The sequence below is a fragment of the Abramis brama genome (assembly GCF_963993115.1).
Source record: "Abramis brama genome assembly, chromosome: 25".
NCBI classification, from domain to species: domain Eukaryota; kingdom Metazoa; phylum Chordata; class Actinopteri; order Cypriniformes; family Leuciscidae; genus Abramis; species Abramis brama.
In genome coordinates, this window is record NC_139987.1 from 28,548,841 (window position 1) to 28,564,100 (window position 15,260).

At 43.3% G+C, this 15,260-nt stretch overlaps 1 protein-coding gene across 3 annotated transcripts; it reads left to right on the forward strand.

The window, feature by feature from the left end:
* The first annotated feature begins 1,071 nt into the window (after positions 1–1,071).
* Positions 1,072–12,258, forward strand: LOC311076077 (sialic acid-binding Ig-like lectin 13). Of its 3 annotated transcripts, none has more exons than XM_084103957.1 (9): positions 1,072–1,153; positions 3,057–3,113; positions 3,588–3,953; positions 4,052–4,294; positions 7,257–7,511; positions 10,162–10,252; positions 10,396–10,450; positions 11,392–11,642; positions 11,872–12,258. In XM_084103957.1, exons 2-9 carry the CDS (start codon positions 3,068–3,070, stop codon positions 11,927–11,929), a joined length of 1,365 nt encoding a protein of 454 aa, XP_083960083.1. In that variant the 5' UTR covers positions 1,072–1,153; positions 3,057–3,067; the 3' UTR covers positions 11,930–12,258. The 3 variants fall into 3 exon arrangements, with proteins under 3 accessions (XP_083960083.1, XP_083960084.1, XP_083960085.1); XM_084103958.1 differs by having other exon boundaries at positions 7,266–7,511; XM_084103959.1 differs by having other exon boundaries at positions 1,112–1,153; positions 3,057–3,126.
* Positions 12,259–15,260: the final 3,002 nt, after the last annotated feature.

A 15,260-nucleotide genomic window follows, 5' to 3' on the forward strand; every position in this document is an offset into this window, starting at 1 on the left:
TGACGATTACAGAAATTTACTAGAAGTTTAATGAGACGCGTTTTTATCCATGTTTTCCGCCAAAATAAAAGCTTGATGCAGTTTCCGTCAAAATAAAAGATGTGCTTATCTCTTTCAAGTTTAGAAATTAGTACAAAACTAACTATGAAAGTTTTCTTTATTTTTCAGTGCATTAGTTTTACAATATATGGCTATTAGGCTACTGTCATGAGATTAATATTATAACTATTATTATGTAGTAGTGTAATATAGACAGACACTGTTACTAAAAGAGGTTTGATTTTTTCTTTGTTATATTTGCACACTTAATATGGGTTGGAGCTTTTAATTTTGAACCCTCAAACTGCACCAGATTGATGAATGTAACATTAAAATGCACAACATTTTCTTAGGGGGACCATGCCCCCAAACCCCCCTAGAAGGACTGAGGTCCACCCACCACAGTTTTACCAAAATTCCTGTGAGAAACACTGGTATTGCTATGCCAATGCAGCTTATAGCTTGTTTTTTGGATGCATCACTGTGGAGTATAGTTCAATTGTATTAATAAATTACAATTTTGTACTTATTTACTCACTCATTACATGGCATTAGTGGTTTTAATGAATAGGAGTTGAACAAAAAACATATACAAAGGCGGGCAAAGATGGGTGGTGTTTATGATCGGGCCAGTCTGGGCCAAAATATGAGAGAGAGAGAGAGAGAGAGAGAGAGAGAGAGAGAGAGAGAGAAAGAGAGAGAGATCCCTAGTGCACATGGATAATCACAAACAGTGTCAGATGTATGATCTGAATAACAGCTCCCTCTTCAGGCCAGTGGAGGTAAAGTCTGGCCATCCTCAATGTTACACCATCCATCATTTTCTTTCATTATTTCTCTCTTTCATTTATTATTTTCATTTATTCATTTATTATTTGATATGTGTTATGTAAGCTCTGTGGTCATGCTTTTAGATATTTTTAACCAATCCTTTAGAGAGACTGTTTTATCTTTTTCTATTTGCAAGTGGTTTCATGTGGGTTGTCCCTGTCTCGGCATGGGGCAGTTCTTATACTTTAAAAAGAGGAAGGAAAAAAACTATAAAATAGTTATCAGCGTGCATTTGCAGTTTACTCTCCTTGAGTCTGTTTGCAGCGGCTGAAACTACACAACGGTGAGAGATGCACTTGTTCAGTCATTAATATTGTTTATACTACAGGGCCATTGAATGCTTGAATCTGATTGGTTGACGAACGTTCTAAGGTGTGCATTATTTTCAGGGAAACGCACAGCTAAAGTAGTTCCAGGCAGGTCTAGACCGCATTACAGTTCCATATCACTTCGCGTAGTCAACTGTAATAACGGAAAATAGGATACAATTCATAACAAGAAAAAGCATTTAGCCCCATGCGCTTGATCTGCAATTTTCAATGTCTAGCTTCACAATCAATAGAAACATGCAGTTTAATTTTAATAAATAAAGTATATAGTCCTATCTATAATCAATAGAAAATTAAACCGAATATAGGCAAAATAAATGGATAGTCCTGCAGCACGGATTTTTATTGCAGATAATATAACAAATAAATAATTATTGATAGGCCTACTTGTTAAAAGGGCTTTGTGTTTCATTTATTTGGCTATAGTCTACTGTCATCTGTCAATAATGTGAAAAAAAAGAAAAAAAAAGAATGAACGAATTAATTAAAACGAATTGAATTAATTAATAAATAATAATATTGACGCACATGCTTTTCTGTCTCATTATTGCAACATCTCTCTCTAATAACTGCATTAATAACTGCATAATGAATGTAATTTGATACTTATGACTGATCATGTCCAAACGCGTGTTCAGCGCGTTCAGTCTGTGTTCAGAGTCGGTGTTTAAAATCTGCTGCAGTCGATGAAAACAGTCAGAGGATGTGTCAGCTAGTCGTGTGTCCCAGCATTAGTCTGCTATCAGCGGCTCAAACCTCCGTTACTAACTCTAAAATGACGTTTTGTAATTAGCAACGGAGGCATGGGATTAGATGCGTAAGAAATTAGTCCTACATACAAGAGCATTTTAATGACAAAAACTTTACAAACGTCTTGAAATACATAATCTGAACAATGTTTCGAGGTGTGGTAACTGTAGTATAAGCGGAATAACTGACTTCAGGCCGTTGAATTATTAGAAAAATAATGCACACCCGAGGTGTGCATTAATGCAACATCCAGAGCTCATGTGTTCCTAACGTTGTCTTTAAATGAGTTTTAACTGTGGAAATCTACTAACAGTGAAGATTGTAAAGTATTTGTATCATTTTTGCAGTATTTATAACGCAATAAACGGCTGTTATTATCAGAGCTGGACAGTAACGGAGTACATTTACTTGAGTACAGTACTTAAGTACAATTTTGAGGGATCTGTACTTTTTGGGGAGTACTCATGACTTTACTCAAGTACATTTGAGAGGGAAATATTGTACTCTTTACTCCGCTACATTTCTATCCATAACTGTGAGTACCCGTTACTTCTTCTAAAAAAAAAAAAAAAAGGAAAAAAAAAAAATCTCGGAAACCCTCAATTTGTTGTTTCCCTCTCAAACGTGATTGGATTGTGCAGGCGCCACTGATTGGGACAGCCTATCAGCAATCACCTTCAGCTTTCCGCCAAAGTCAACTCCATGGTCAGATTTAGATAAGAGACGAAACCATGGACGAAACCATGGACGAAACAATGGATGAAGTCCATCCCGGGAATGTGCCAACCCGTGGCCACACCTCGCCAGACTATTTACATTTTCTGAACAAGTTAATGATAATTTTCGCTGCAAGTGTTTGCTGTGTTTACCAATGTAAGCACTGTGGCAGTAGTAATGCAATATTTAGAAAATGTACTCTTGATACTCAAGTACTTTTACTTAAGTAGACATCTGACTGTAGTACTTTTACTTGTACTTGAGTAAAATTTAGCAAGGGGTATCTGTACTTTTACTCAAGTAATGAAGCTGTGTACTCTGTCCGCCTCTGGTTATTATAGTTTTTATGAAATGAAAGATGACATATTGTTCTGTTGTGTAATGATTTAGTTCCTGTGGTGATGTCCCTGATAACTCTTGCTCTGGTGTTTCTGCTCCTGATTCCAGGTCAGTCTCTCCTGTAAATCACACACCAGTTCATCACTGACTAAGAGAACAAGGTTTTGGCTAGTTAGCATGGATCAGTTAGCCCTGCTGTTAGCCCCAGGGAAATATAGCACTGGTAAAATATCTACTATAATGTAGGGAAATTTCTGTGATTTATTTGTTGCTTCCAAAGTAAATTGTATTATTCAGGTTTTTGCTGATCTAATGCTAACTCTGAAGCTGCTAACATTTAGAGAATGATTTTCACGGTCAGTGTTCAATGTTCTGCTTCCTGTGTTTCATCACCTTCTGTCTGATGGCTGTATTTACACACATATCACATCATAAGTGTAATTCTTCATTTATAAACAACAGTTTTGTAAAGAAAAAAAAGGTTTTAATAAACGTTTATGGCCCTCTTTAACTCTCAGATGGGCATGTGTGTCCGTCTATAGGTGTTTGTATCATTGTTTCCTTTTGAATGTTGTGTTTCAGGAGTCGTTTGTAGCCAGTGGGGTGATGATAATGATTGGGGTGTGAGTTACAGTCCTTCACACATCTGTGCAGTAAAGGACTCATCAGTGACAATGAGATGCACTTATAAATACCCTAGAGGACATCAGATCATGAAAGTGTTCTGGACCAAAACACTGGTAATACATGATGAAGAGCCTCCAGATCTGTCTGAGGACCCTGAATACCGTCAGAGGCTTCAGTATCTGGGAGATAAACAGAAGAACTGCAGCGTCAGACTGAGTCATGTGACACTGAAGGATTCACACATGTACTATTTCAGATTCATCACTGATAAACCTGATGGAAAATACACTGGTTATCCAGGAGTGAGTCTTACTGTCACAGGTGACTCTGATGAGGTTCATCTCTTCTTCTGTGCATTATGTTGAATAATAATCAGTGTATGACAGCAGCACTAGATATAATGTGTGTGTTGTGTTCAGATCTTCAGGTGGAGTCTCCTGAGAGAGTGACAGAGGGAGATCCAGTCAATCTGAGATGTAAAAGCAGCTGCGCTCCGACTGGCAGAGACACATTCATCTGGTACAGAAACTCACAGATGATATTAACTAATCTCAGTAACACACTCCTCCTCAACCCAGTGAGAAGAGAGGATTCAGGCAGATACAGCTGTGCTGTAGACGGACACACTCTCATCTCTCCTGCTGTTCAGCTCAATGTCATGTGTGAGTGTGTTTTCTTTCCAAAGCCAGTAGAGTTCACTCGTCCCTCCTTTTCTTTAGAAATGATAGTAATTGGGGCTAATCTTTAAAACATTTAAATGCTCACTGTTTCAATAGTACAGTCACAAAACATGAACAATATGTGTAATTTTAACATTTTATGTTTATATTCAGTTATATTCAATTTTAGAACTCTCTTGTCATGGCAACGCCACGCCATAAACACAACACACTAAAACAGCTGTTCAAATAATGGGTTAAACACCTTTAAAGCTCAAATAATGCACACATTTGAACAAAATACTGATTGTAAATGCTTTTATGAAATAATAAGATTCACATTTATGCCTTTAAATCCTCCAAAATTAGCTCCCATTCACATCTATAGTAAGTTCCTCACCATTTTTTCCCTCTTTTTTAAAGAATACAAAACTAAAATACAATACTTTTTTAATTTTGTGTGGTAATTAATATTGTGAAACAAATGTTTGAAAAAAACTGTGTTGCATAATACAGTCAGAGCTGGGTAGTAACTAATTACATGTATTCATACCAAGCATATCTTATTCAAATTAATGTGATAAACAATGTAATGTGTGTAATGTAATAGATTACTGTTCGGGGTTATGTTCAGTTTTTTTTGTTTTGGTTCTGATCCTGTTTATATGAGTTCCCTGTAATTGTTAGTTCCCTTATCGAGTCGGTCCCTCAACATTACGTATGGGGAAATCCATTTTCCTCTAAATGCTGAAGCCTGATTTGAATAACTCTTTTGCTTGCAAATAGCCAATGGCCTCAGAATCTTTCTTCTTCACCTGGAGCCTGGTTTCGCCGTGGATTATCCCCTCTCGCGTTCCGGCGGATTTTTTGCTAGGAAACCAAAAAAAAAAGTCTCTTTGCTGCATGTGTGGTGGTCCAATCAACTTCCCGGACGCACACGAGCAGTGTGTGCTGTGTCTGGGTCGCTCGAAGGATCAGGTTGTCGAGCCTGTGAGGAACAAGATCCTTCGCGCAAGGCTGGCCGTTACCTGTAGCAGTGGCCTTATGTCTCCTGCCTCTCCTCCGCCCACCGCCGTCGAGCCGCGGACCGGGAGACTGCAGAAAGCTCCGTCAATGGACTCTGTTGAGGAGTTAGCGTCGGCCCAACGCCCACGCCGCCCTCACGTGTCAGAACCTCTCACCTACGCTGAGGCTAGTTACCGCCCTCCGAAGGAAGCACAGGAAATTGTCTCTTTCCGATATGGTGAGGACGACACCATGTCCACGAGTGCCTCCAACCCTGGAGCTTGGTCTGAGGCTCCTTCAGAAGCCACTCCAGCCTCGCTGGACGCGGAGCTCATGGCTATCCTCATAGAGGCAGTAGCGGACCTGGAGCTGGACTGGGCAGCCCCCAAAAAACAGCCGTCTAGGAAGTGGATGGACTGCTCCTTCCTCGCCGCGCCTTTTTTCCTTGAGCTCCACGAGGAGCTCACCCGGTCATGGCGCTCCCCTCACTTAGCCCGAGCCCATGCACAGGGTTCCCAGCTGCTGACGACAGTGGAAGGGGTGGAGAAATTGGGTTAACCTCGACCGCCTCCTGTCGAGGACGCCGTCGCGGCCCACCTGTGTCCTTCTCCTGGATGGAAAACCTGCCTCATTGCCTTCAAAGCCATGTCGAGTCACTGCCCACATCGCTGAGAAGACATATATTTCGGCTGGACATGCAGCATCTGCCCTCCACACGATGGCAATCCTGCAGGTCTTCCAAACTCGACCCTTAGGGTCCCTGGACGAGGAAGGCCCGGACCCCGAGTCCCTCAGGAAGCTGTGCACGGCGGCAGTATGGGCAGCCTTGTGATTCTGCACCACCATCTGTGGCTGACGCTGACCGAGATGCACGATGCAGAGAAGCAGCAGCTCCTGGTTGCCCCGGTAAGCCCGCTGGGTCTTTTTGGCGTCGCGGTTGAGGCTTTTTCGGAGAAGTACGCCGAGACCTTGAAACAGTCTAAGATGATGCCGCATCTTCTACCGAAATGGTCTCAAGCCCCCCCAGAGCGAGGTCTAGATAGTCCTCGGCTCAGCGTTCAGCTGGATACGCTAGGCGCGCGTCCCCGAGCGCGAGAGAGCACCGCAAGCTTGAACCGCCGCTTCATCAGAGGCAATTCAGGATGGCACTACGCCGCCAGTGCCATAATATTTCAATAAAACATTCAAATAAAGTCATTTGTGTCAATGCATATCAAAACATTCAAATAAAACGTTATTTGTGTGAATGCATATTGCAGATTATTGCCTTTCATTCACCGAACTTAATGGTGTTTGTGGTCAGTTTAATTTGCGGATCCTTTATGTCGGATATGACTGACCAATATTGAGTAGCCTAGATCTTGGATAAGATTCCTAAAAGTTTCGCACCTACAGCACACATTACAGACATGCAGAAACACTGCGGATATCTTCTACGTCTAAGGTATATAGAAAGAATAAACCAGTCTTTTGATTTTGCTTGACATAAAATCATCTGCAAACTTCGACAGCTGGTTTGAACCGGCTCATTCGGGTCTTTTTGAGTGGGACATGCTACTTTGGCTTGTGTGTTTTGCGTCATTAACCCAGAGCTAAAGTTCGATTCAGTTTGATTAATGAACCAGCTCGACCTGTTACTTCCTACCGGCTCAAAAGAACGATTCGTTCATGAACCGAACATCACTAGCGCTTTCTACAGCCACACCTAACAATTATGTTACTAACTACAATTTTGATTTGTAATTTGGAATCAGTAACTGACTATAGTTTGTAAGTAATCTGTCCAGCACTGATTTACTGACTACCACACACACACACAAAAGTATTGGATATTTCTTAATAAGTGACATGACCTGTTGTCACAAGGATCCATGGATTCCTGTTGTTTATGCTAAATTCTGCCCGTATCAACTGTATGTAAGAACAGAAATAGAAGTGATGCTATATATTTCTCCTGTAGATCCTCCAGGGAATCCTGTGATCTCCATCAGTCCATCTGGTGTAATAGTGGAGGGAGATTCAGTGACTCTGAACTGCAGCAGTGACTCAAACCCTCCTGCAGAAATCAGCTGGATTAAAGGAGGAACACTTGTAGGATCTGGAAGAATCTACAGCATCTCAAAGATCAGCTCTGATGACAGTGGAGAATACAAGTGCAAGTCCAGCAATGAACATGGAGAGAAATACTCTGATGCTGTGACTTTAAACGTCATGTGTGAGTTCATCATAAAACATAAGATGCAAATTTTCTGTGTTGATAAATTCAGTCCATATTAGTAATTTTAAAAATGTGTAATAAGATTAAAAATATATATATATCTGATAATTGTTATTAGATCCTCCCAGGAGCGTCTCAGTGTTGATAAGTGGATCTAGTGTAATAGTGGAGGGAGATTCAGTGACTGGTTTAGGGAGAATAAACCCTCAGCTGTTGGGTCTGGACAGAGTTTCAGTGCACTGTGTGTGTGTGTGGGGTGGGGGGTGGGGATCGATTTTTAGATGCATCGCGATGCGGACGTGGACGATTCTGAATCGAATCACAATTGTCAAAAATCTAATTTCTAAATGTTAATTGATAATGTAATGTTGACAGAACGCAAAGGCGCCTGGACAGTCTGTGGTGTGCGCATAACAGAGACATGTGATGGTGGAGGGTGAAATCCGACCGGCGCCCTCTGCGTTAAAATAGTGTAACTTTGGCTTTATGAAGTTGAAAGGAAAAAGGACCTGGACAAGAGCCACACTTTATGCAAGTAGAGATCCAGACTGCGACCAAATGGGCGACAAGAAGTCGCACTGGTGTGACCACCACGTTATGCAGTTGATAAGAGCTGCAACTTCTGTTACATACGAGAAACATCAAACGGCAAAACGAAACGAAAGTGAAACGAAACGTACTCGGTTACTAACGTAACCTTGGTTCCCTGAGAGTAGGGAACGAGTATTGCGTGGCTATACGCAGTGGGGAACTCCTTTCCTCAGATTATTGAAGCCAACTATGTAAAACGCATTGCAGCTGCACTGCTAGCAGAGTGAGTGTCTGGCTCACTCATTGGCTGTGCTGCAGCAACTGCACATCCAATGGTGAGGCGCCTCTGACGTATGCGCCAATCAGCTATCAGTGCACCGACACACATCAGAGACCGCCAATTTGGGCGTGGCTAAGTCTATATTAGAGCCCAAATTCGCCATTATAGGAGGTTTAAATTGACTGAAGCGACAAACTTGCCATGTTACCATAGTGCGGCAGGCTACGCAATACTCGTTCCCTACTCTCAGGGAACCGAGGTTACGTTAGTAACCGAGTACGTTCCCTCTCGAGAATGGTCATATTTTATTGCGTAGCTATACACAGTGGGTACGCAATGTAAAACGCCGCACTATAAGTACCTGGTTGCACACTAGAGCCCAGGACACTGAGCTCACAGAAACAAGCCAGAACCCAAGTATATAACGAACAGACCGGACACCGTCGGGTCTGATCATATATAGAGTGATGTCAATAAGCTCATACCCAATATATATATTATACCAATAAGACCAGACACCGTCGGGTCTGATTATGTATAAAGGGATATCAGAACCAAGCCAGAGATGGGTTTCATAATAAGGGATAATGTGCTTATGAACAGTAACACATAGATAAGGCCGGACATTGTCGGGTCTAGATCATACAGAAAGGACCTTAGCCTGCAGGGAAGGCACCTCCATGTTATAAAACCTCACAAATGTGGAAGGTGAAGACCAGCCAGCCGCCGCACAAATATTCTGAATAGGAAACCCAGAGGACCAAGCCCATGACGAGGCCATGCCTCTAGTCGTGCACCTCAGGGAAGAACGGCGCAGGTCTATGACGAGGGACCAGCCGTCCAGCCGACTTCCTGACTTCTCGATCTCCCGAACGAGACCACGCCCACCACATGGGTGGGGGGGGGCGCTGGTCCACCTGAGCACGGAGACAGGCATGCCCTCGCAGATGGAGCAGCCACCAGCAGAAAGTGCAGCCTCAGCATGGGCGGTACCCAGGCATTTGACGCACTTCGTGTGCCCGTCGGCCTCGTGTAGATGGGATCCGCACGTGGCGCAAGTAGAGCGAGGCATTTGAAAGGCTTAGCTTTTTCAGAAAAAGGATATATATGATGATCGCCGGATGGCCTCAGGAGAACGGCGACAGGAGAGGAGCGGCTTCCGGTGAGTGAAAAGCGCTGTCTGCTGTGGATGGCTTGTTCTAGCTGAAAAAGGCTTGTTTCCTACGGCGATGGCTTCGGAGGAGACAGAGACGTGAAGTTGTCGCTGAAGGAGATAAAATCTGCTATAATGGCGAATTTGGACTCTAATATAGACTTAGACACGCCCAATTTGGCGGTCTCGAGAGGCGCCTCGCCATTGGATGTGCAGTTGCTGCAGCACAGCCCATGAGTGAGCCAGACACTCACTGTGTTAGCAGTGCAGCTGCAATGCGTTTTACATAGTTGGCTTCAATAATCTGAGGAAAGGAGTTCCCCACTGTGTCCCCAAATCACTTCCATTTGTTTAATTAATAAAATATATTGGAAGTAAATTCATTATGGATCATTACAAATACTTTGTTTTAAAAGTACCAAGTAGTCACACAGTGAGAAAAAAGATGCATCGATAATTGTTTTATCATCGCAGTCCTCAGAATCGCGATCGAATCGAATCGTGAGATGCCTAGAGATTCCCATCCCTAATACAGAGTGGACGCTTCTGCTGTCAGGCTCACAATCAACATCTCAGAGATCAGACGCTGTAACTGTCACAGATGAAGGTTTTATTTTATAAAGAGTTCAAGACAGTTATGCAGCTTTGAGAGTTAATCTGAACTCAAATTCTTCATCTTTCAGTGCATCGTGGTCATGGCTGGCCCGTCGGGTTGGGGATCACTGTGGCGTGTTTAGGATTCTTCATCGTCATCGTCATCATTCTGTTTATAATGTAAGTTTGATTAAAATCATTCTCAATTACAGTGAGTGAATGCAATTCACATTCAGACTAGTGCAGGTGTAAATGCCTCATGTGATGTGATTAGTAATTAATCTTTAAAATGCAGCTTACAAATTTAATGTCTGTTAAATCAGGAGAAAACGAAGAGTTGCTAAAGCTGAAGACCTCACTGACCTCACTGAAAAACAGGTAAATCTTCTGGACACAACATGTAAATAGTCTAGTTAGACGGGGCCATTCACACAGAACGTGAGAAACAAGTCAGTGGAACGAGAGACAAAAAAAAACAAAGAAAGTTTACCGCCTTTTAATTTGAGTGCCGTGTTTATAATGGTCAAACACGTCCGTCTAGCCCGTGTTTACATAGAAAAACAATGAAAAGTAGAGCACTGAAATGGAAAAGCGTGTTCTGTGTGTACAGCCCTTAAATGTGAATAATAAATAATATTTAAAGGGGTGGTATAAGGCCCTTTTCACAAGATGTAAAATAAGTCTCTGATGTCCCCAGAGTGTGTGTGTGAAGGTTTAGTTCAAAATACCCCACAGATATTTTTATATAGCATGTTAAAATGGTCACTGTTTGAGGGTGAGCAAAAACACACCGTTTTTGTGTGTGTCCTTTTAAATGCAAATGAGCTGCAGCTCCCGGCACAGGGGGCGGAGCTTCAAGAGCTTTTACCTCACACAGACACACACTGAAAATTTTAAAACTTTTAGCCTTTTATGTTCAAACCGGACTCAAGAAGAAGTGACAACATGTAGAAGCAACAGGATATTTCTGAATGGTTAGTTGATGAATTTATGTAGCTTATGTGTAGTTATCTTCTAGTCATTGATTAGCATACTCTGTCATGATAATCTATAAATCGTGTTCCGGGGGTGGGGTTTATGTAAATTTTAGTGTTGGTGATGTCACTAACCCGAGAGGAATGTTGTGTAGTCTCTACCAGCCGTTTGTTGTAGTCCTTAAAAAGCCATTTCTGTTAAAGAAAATATCTCCCTTTGCTTTGAACTTTGAGCGTCGTAACTTTGCAGATGTTGTTTATGCTCAAACAGCAACATTACACACTAACTAAAGTTAGAAAAGTGAAATAATAATCAACCACCCCTTTAATTTTCTTCTGTTTCAGGACAATCTGTACTCTACCGTAACAGGGAGAGACGTTCATGTTTCTGAATCAGCCGATTGTGATGACGCTCAGTACGCCAGTGTAACTTCCAGCAAACCCAGAAGAGACGCAAATGCTCCTGAACGCAGAGAGACTGAGGAGATCCAGTACGCAACTGTCCAACATCACAGAAACAAACAGGCGAAGAGAGCAGAGGAGAATGAAAGCCACTACAACAATATCAGGATTGGTCAGCCTGATTCTGTCCTGAGGTGAGAAGAACGAGTTTAAAGAGACAGTTCACGCAGAAATAAAACATTTGCCGTCTACTCACCCTCATGTGGATGAAAGGAGCATTTATAGTTCTTTAAATCTGGAATTTTTTTTCTTAACAACTGTGTGTCCCACTGATGTTTCAGAAACATCTGAATTGTTTAATGACTTTTATCATCATGCAATCTGATCCATAACATGATTGTTGTTTTATTTGATGTTCTTTAGGCGATCAAATGTGCAGACTGTGGAAGAGGCGTCTGTGATCTACAGCCGCGTCAAATGAGTGAACGAGACCATCATGAAGACAAAGGCCAAAACAATGAAACAATATTCTGAGAGTAGGGCTGTCAATTTAGCATGCTAATTCACTCAGTTATTTATTATTCATTAAATCAGGTAAATAGACGTCAGGAACGCAGTGTCTGTGATCTTTTTCTCATTACAAGAGCAGAATACAAATGAAAGAGCCAAGAACCAACAACACTTGTTTACTGAGACTAAAAACATTTTGTGATGTGACTGGCTTGGTAATTTGTTTCTTAAAATCATTTGAACTTTTGACTTTATGTGTTTTCTGTAAGCAAATAAAAAGCCCATATCAGTTTTACCAAATTCATGCTTGTGTGTGGTCATTTCTGGGTCATTGAAGACCTAACTCAGAGTAACCTACTAAATGTGATAGCTGGGTTAATATTAAAGGTGCTCTAAGTGATGTCACACGTTTTTTAGGCCAAAATTGTTTTTGTCACATCCAGCAAACATCTCCTCACTATCCGCTAGCTGCCTGTCCCCTGAACACACTGTAAAGAAACGCGGTCTCTGTAGACAGCCCAGGCTCCACAAACGGCAACAAAAACAAACTGGCCCAGCCTGGACCACGAAACATAACAAACAGTGTTCCAGCCAATAACTGACAAGAATGGTGTGGGGGTGTGGGGGTGTGGGGGTGTGGGGGTGGGGGGTGGTTAGTGCGCGTGCACATGAAGGGGGGTGTGGGGGGTGGAGGAGAGAGAAGCATGAGGAGGGAAGTTAGCTAGAGGAGAGATGTCCTAGACAACGACAACAACTAATGTTAAAAATGTACATTCTTGAGAATTCTGATATGGCCGACACACGACCAAAGGGAGGAGGAGGGTCAAGCTAGCCTCCGTTTTGTTTGACAATACTTTGAACGTCAACAAGAAGTGACTTCACCCAGCATCGCTCAGAGCAGCTTTAATATTTGGGCTATTCTAACAAACTCTGGAAATGTGCAAAAAAATGTGTCATAAAATGAAAGCTTTGATGAACACCTCAGTCTATTAAAGTCTCCAGTGATGATTATTTGTAGAGCAACTTCTGTGTACGTGTGTTAAGACGAGGTCAGCCATGTTGGTTTAATCCATTTGACTAAAATAACATTTTACGGAGCCCCTAAAGTCACATGGTGGTGGAAATTATATTTCTATGCTTTTGCGTTTTCTCTCAAATCCTTTGCATTACCCAGCATGCAACTTTTGCAAGCATTGAAATATAATTTCTCCCCCCATCTCATACTTTTGAATCTCCATGTCCTTTTAGGGGTTTTGTATTAAGCAATATTAGCTAAGAATTCATTTTGATCGATGATGTACATTGAGACACATTGGGCTGTGCATGTGTTCTTCATTACGGGCTGGCGCTTATGTGTGTGTGAACTGAGTCAAAATATAACTTGTCTGTCTGTGGTCAAAGTATCGACATCCAGTCTTACTCAATATAAGTTCCGCCTATATTGAGTGTCTTACTCAATATTTCTTCAGAAAATGTTTCCAGGAAGAAAGGCTATAAAAACATAGTTATTCCATTTATATCTCAACATCCCTTTAATCTTAAAATGGGTAATTGAAGTGAAACTGTGCAAGCATTTGGAAATAAACACTGTTAACCATGAGAATTTGATCAGCATAACGCCTTTATGCGCCAGGAGGAATGATGGTCCTGCCATAGGCCTCTCATAAAGCGGCCGTCCATGACCCGTGAGGGAGGCGTCTGTTGAAACGGCTTTCCGGCGACATGACGCTCCCAGCACGGGGCCTTGGGGCAGAAACCAAGCTTTCTTCCACATAGATAGGGAACGGAGGCATCTACACGTAACCCTGAGCATGCGGAAATGGTTTCCCTTCGGGGAGAACCCCTTGGTTTTCAACCACCACTGCAGGGCCCTCATGTGCAGCAGGCCGAATGGAATGACATTGGACGCTGTTGCCATGAGACCTAACACTCACTGGAAGTGTTTGACAGTGATGGCTTGGCCTAGCTTTATCCTGGACTCTGTGGCCAGGATGGATTCGATCCGTGCAGGAGATAATTGTGCCCGCATCGTTACCGAGTCCCACACCACTCCCAGGAACGTGGTTCTCTGGACTGGTGCCAACACGCTTTTCTTCATGTTGAGTCTCAACCCCAAGCTCTGGATGTGGGCGAGGACGACATCTCGATGCTGAACTGTCAGCTCTTGTGACTGGGCCAAAATCAGCCAGTCGTCGATATAGTTGAGCACCCTGATGCCCTGGAGCCTCAGCGGTGCTAGAGCTGCATCTATGCATTTGGTAAATATGCGAGGGGAGAGAGCTAGGCCGAACGAAAGAACCCAATATTGGTACTCTTCGCCCCCGAAAGCGAACCTCAGAAACTTCGATTGCTGCCTGGGGTGTGGGGCGGACAGTGCAGCGTGCGTTCACTGGAACCCGATGCGTCCCGAAGCATACTTGACGGCGGGAAGTTGACATCGATTTCTTGCGGGCTCTGTGGAGGAGGCGACCTTGATCACTCCACCATGGGTGGGGCCACCCGCAGAGGGCCTAGGCTGGCTAGGATCTCTTTGACGAAGCCTTTTATAGCCTGCAGGACGGCCCTCAGGTCGCCCTTCTTCTGCTGAGGCTTTGCCTGAGAGCGCCGTCTATGCCCCCAAGCGGAGGGGGGGCTCTAGACGCGACACTCTCTTTTTGCGCCTGTCTGTAGTCGGGGGAGCTGGTGAATGGCTGCGGCTGCCTACTGAGGGCAGGCTTCTTTGATTTGGTACGGCGAGGGAGGTATTGTTAAGAGGCTGCAGACTGCTTCTTCGCCTCCTGAAACCTGCCGACAACAGTGTTTACGGCGTCGCCGAACAGGCCAGAAGGCGAAATCGGGGCATCAAGGAGGAAAGCCCTGTCTTTCTCCCTGATGCCCGATAAATTAAGCCATAGATGTCTCTCCGAAACCACCATCGCCGCCATGGAAAGGCGGATAGCACGGGCCGTCTCCTTGGTGACTCGGAGAGACAGGTCTGCAGCCTTCCTCAACTCCGCAATATCTTCGGGAGTTGGACCCTCGCCCTCATCAATATCTTTAAGAAGGTTGGCCTGGTATGCTTGGAGTACTGCCATTGTGTGCAGACAAGCGCCAGCCCGACCCGCAGCCATATAAGCTCTGCCCATTAAGGATGATGTATCCCTGCACGGTTTAGTGGGCACCACTGGGGTTTTCAGGGATGATGCAGATTCGGGGGATAAATAAGTGGCAAGCGGCTGTTCCAACCTCTACCAGCTCCTCATATGTGGGGACATGGGGAGGTGAGTCATCCCCAAAATCCCCGCCTTCGGTACTGAGCACGT

Coding starts and splice junctions, on each gene's coding strand:
- LOC311076077 (XM_084103957.1), top strand. CDS start 3,068: ATGTCCCTGATAACTCTTGCTCTGGTGTTTCTGCTCCTGATTCCAG. Junction 10,253..10,395: donor GTCATCATTCTGTTTATAAT/GTAAGTTTGATT, acceptor CTGTTAAATCAG/GAGAAAACGAAGAGTTGCTA. Junction 11,643..11,871: donor CAGCCTGATTCTGTCCTGAG/GTGAGAAGAACG, acceptor GATGTTCTTTAG/GCGATCAAATGTGCAGACTG.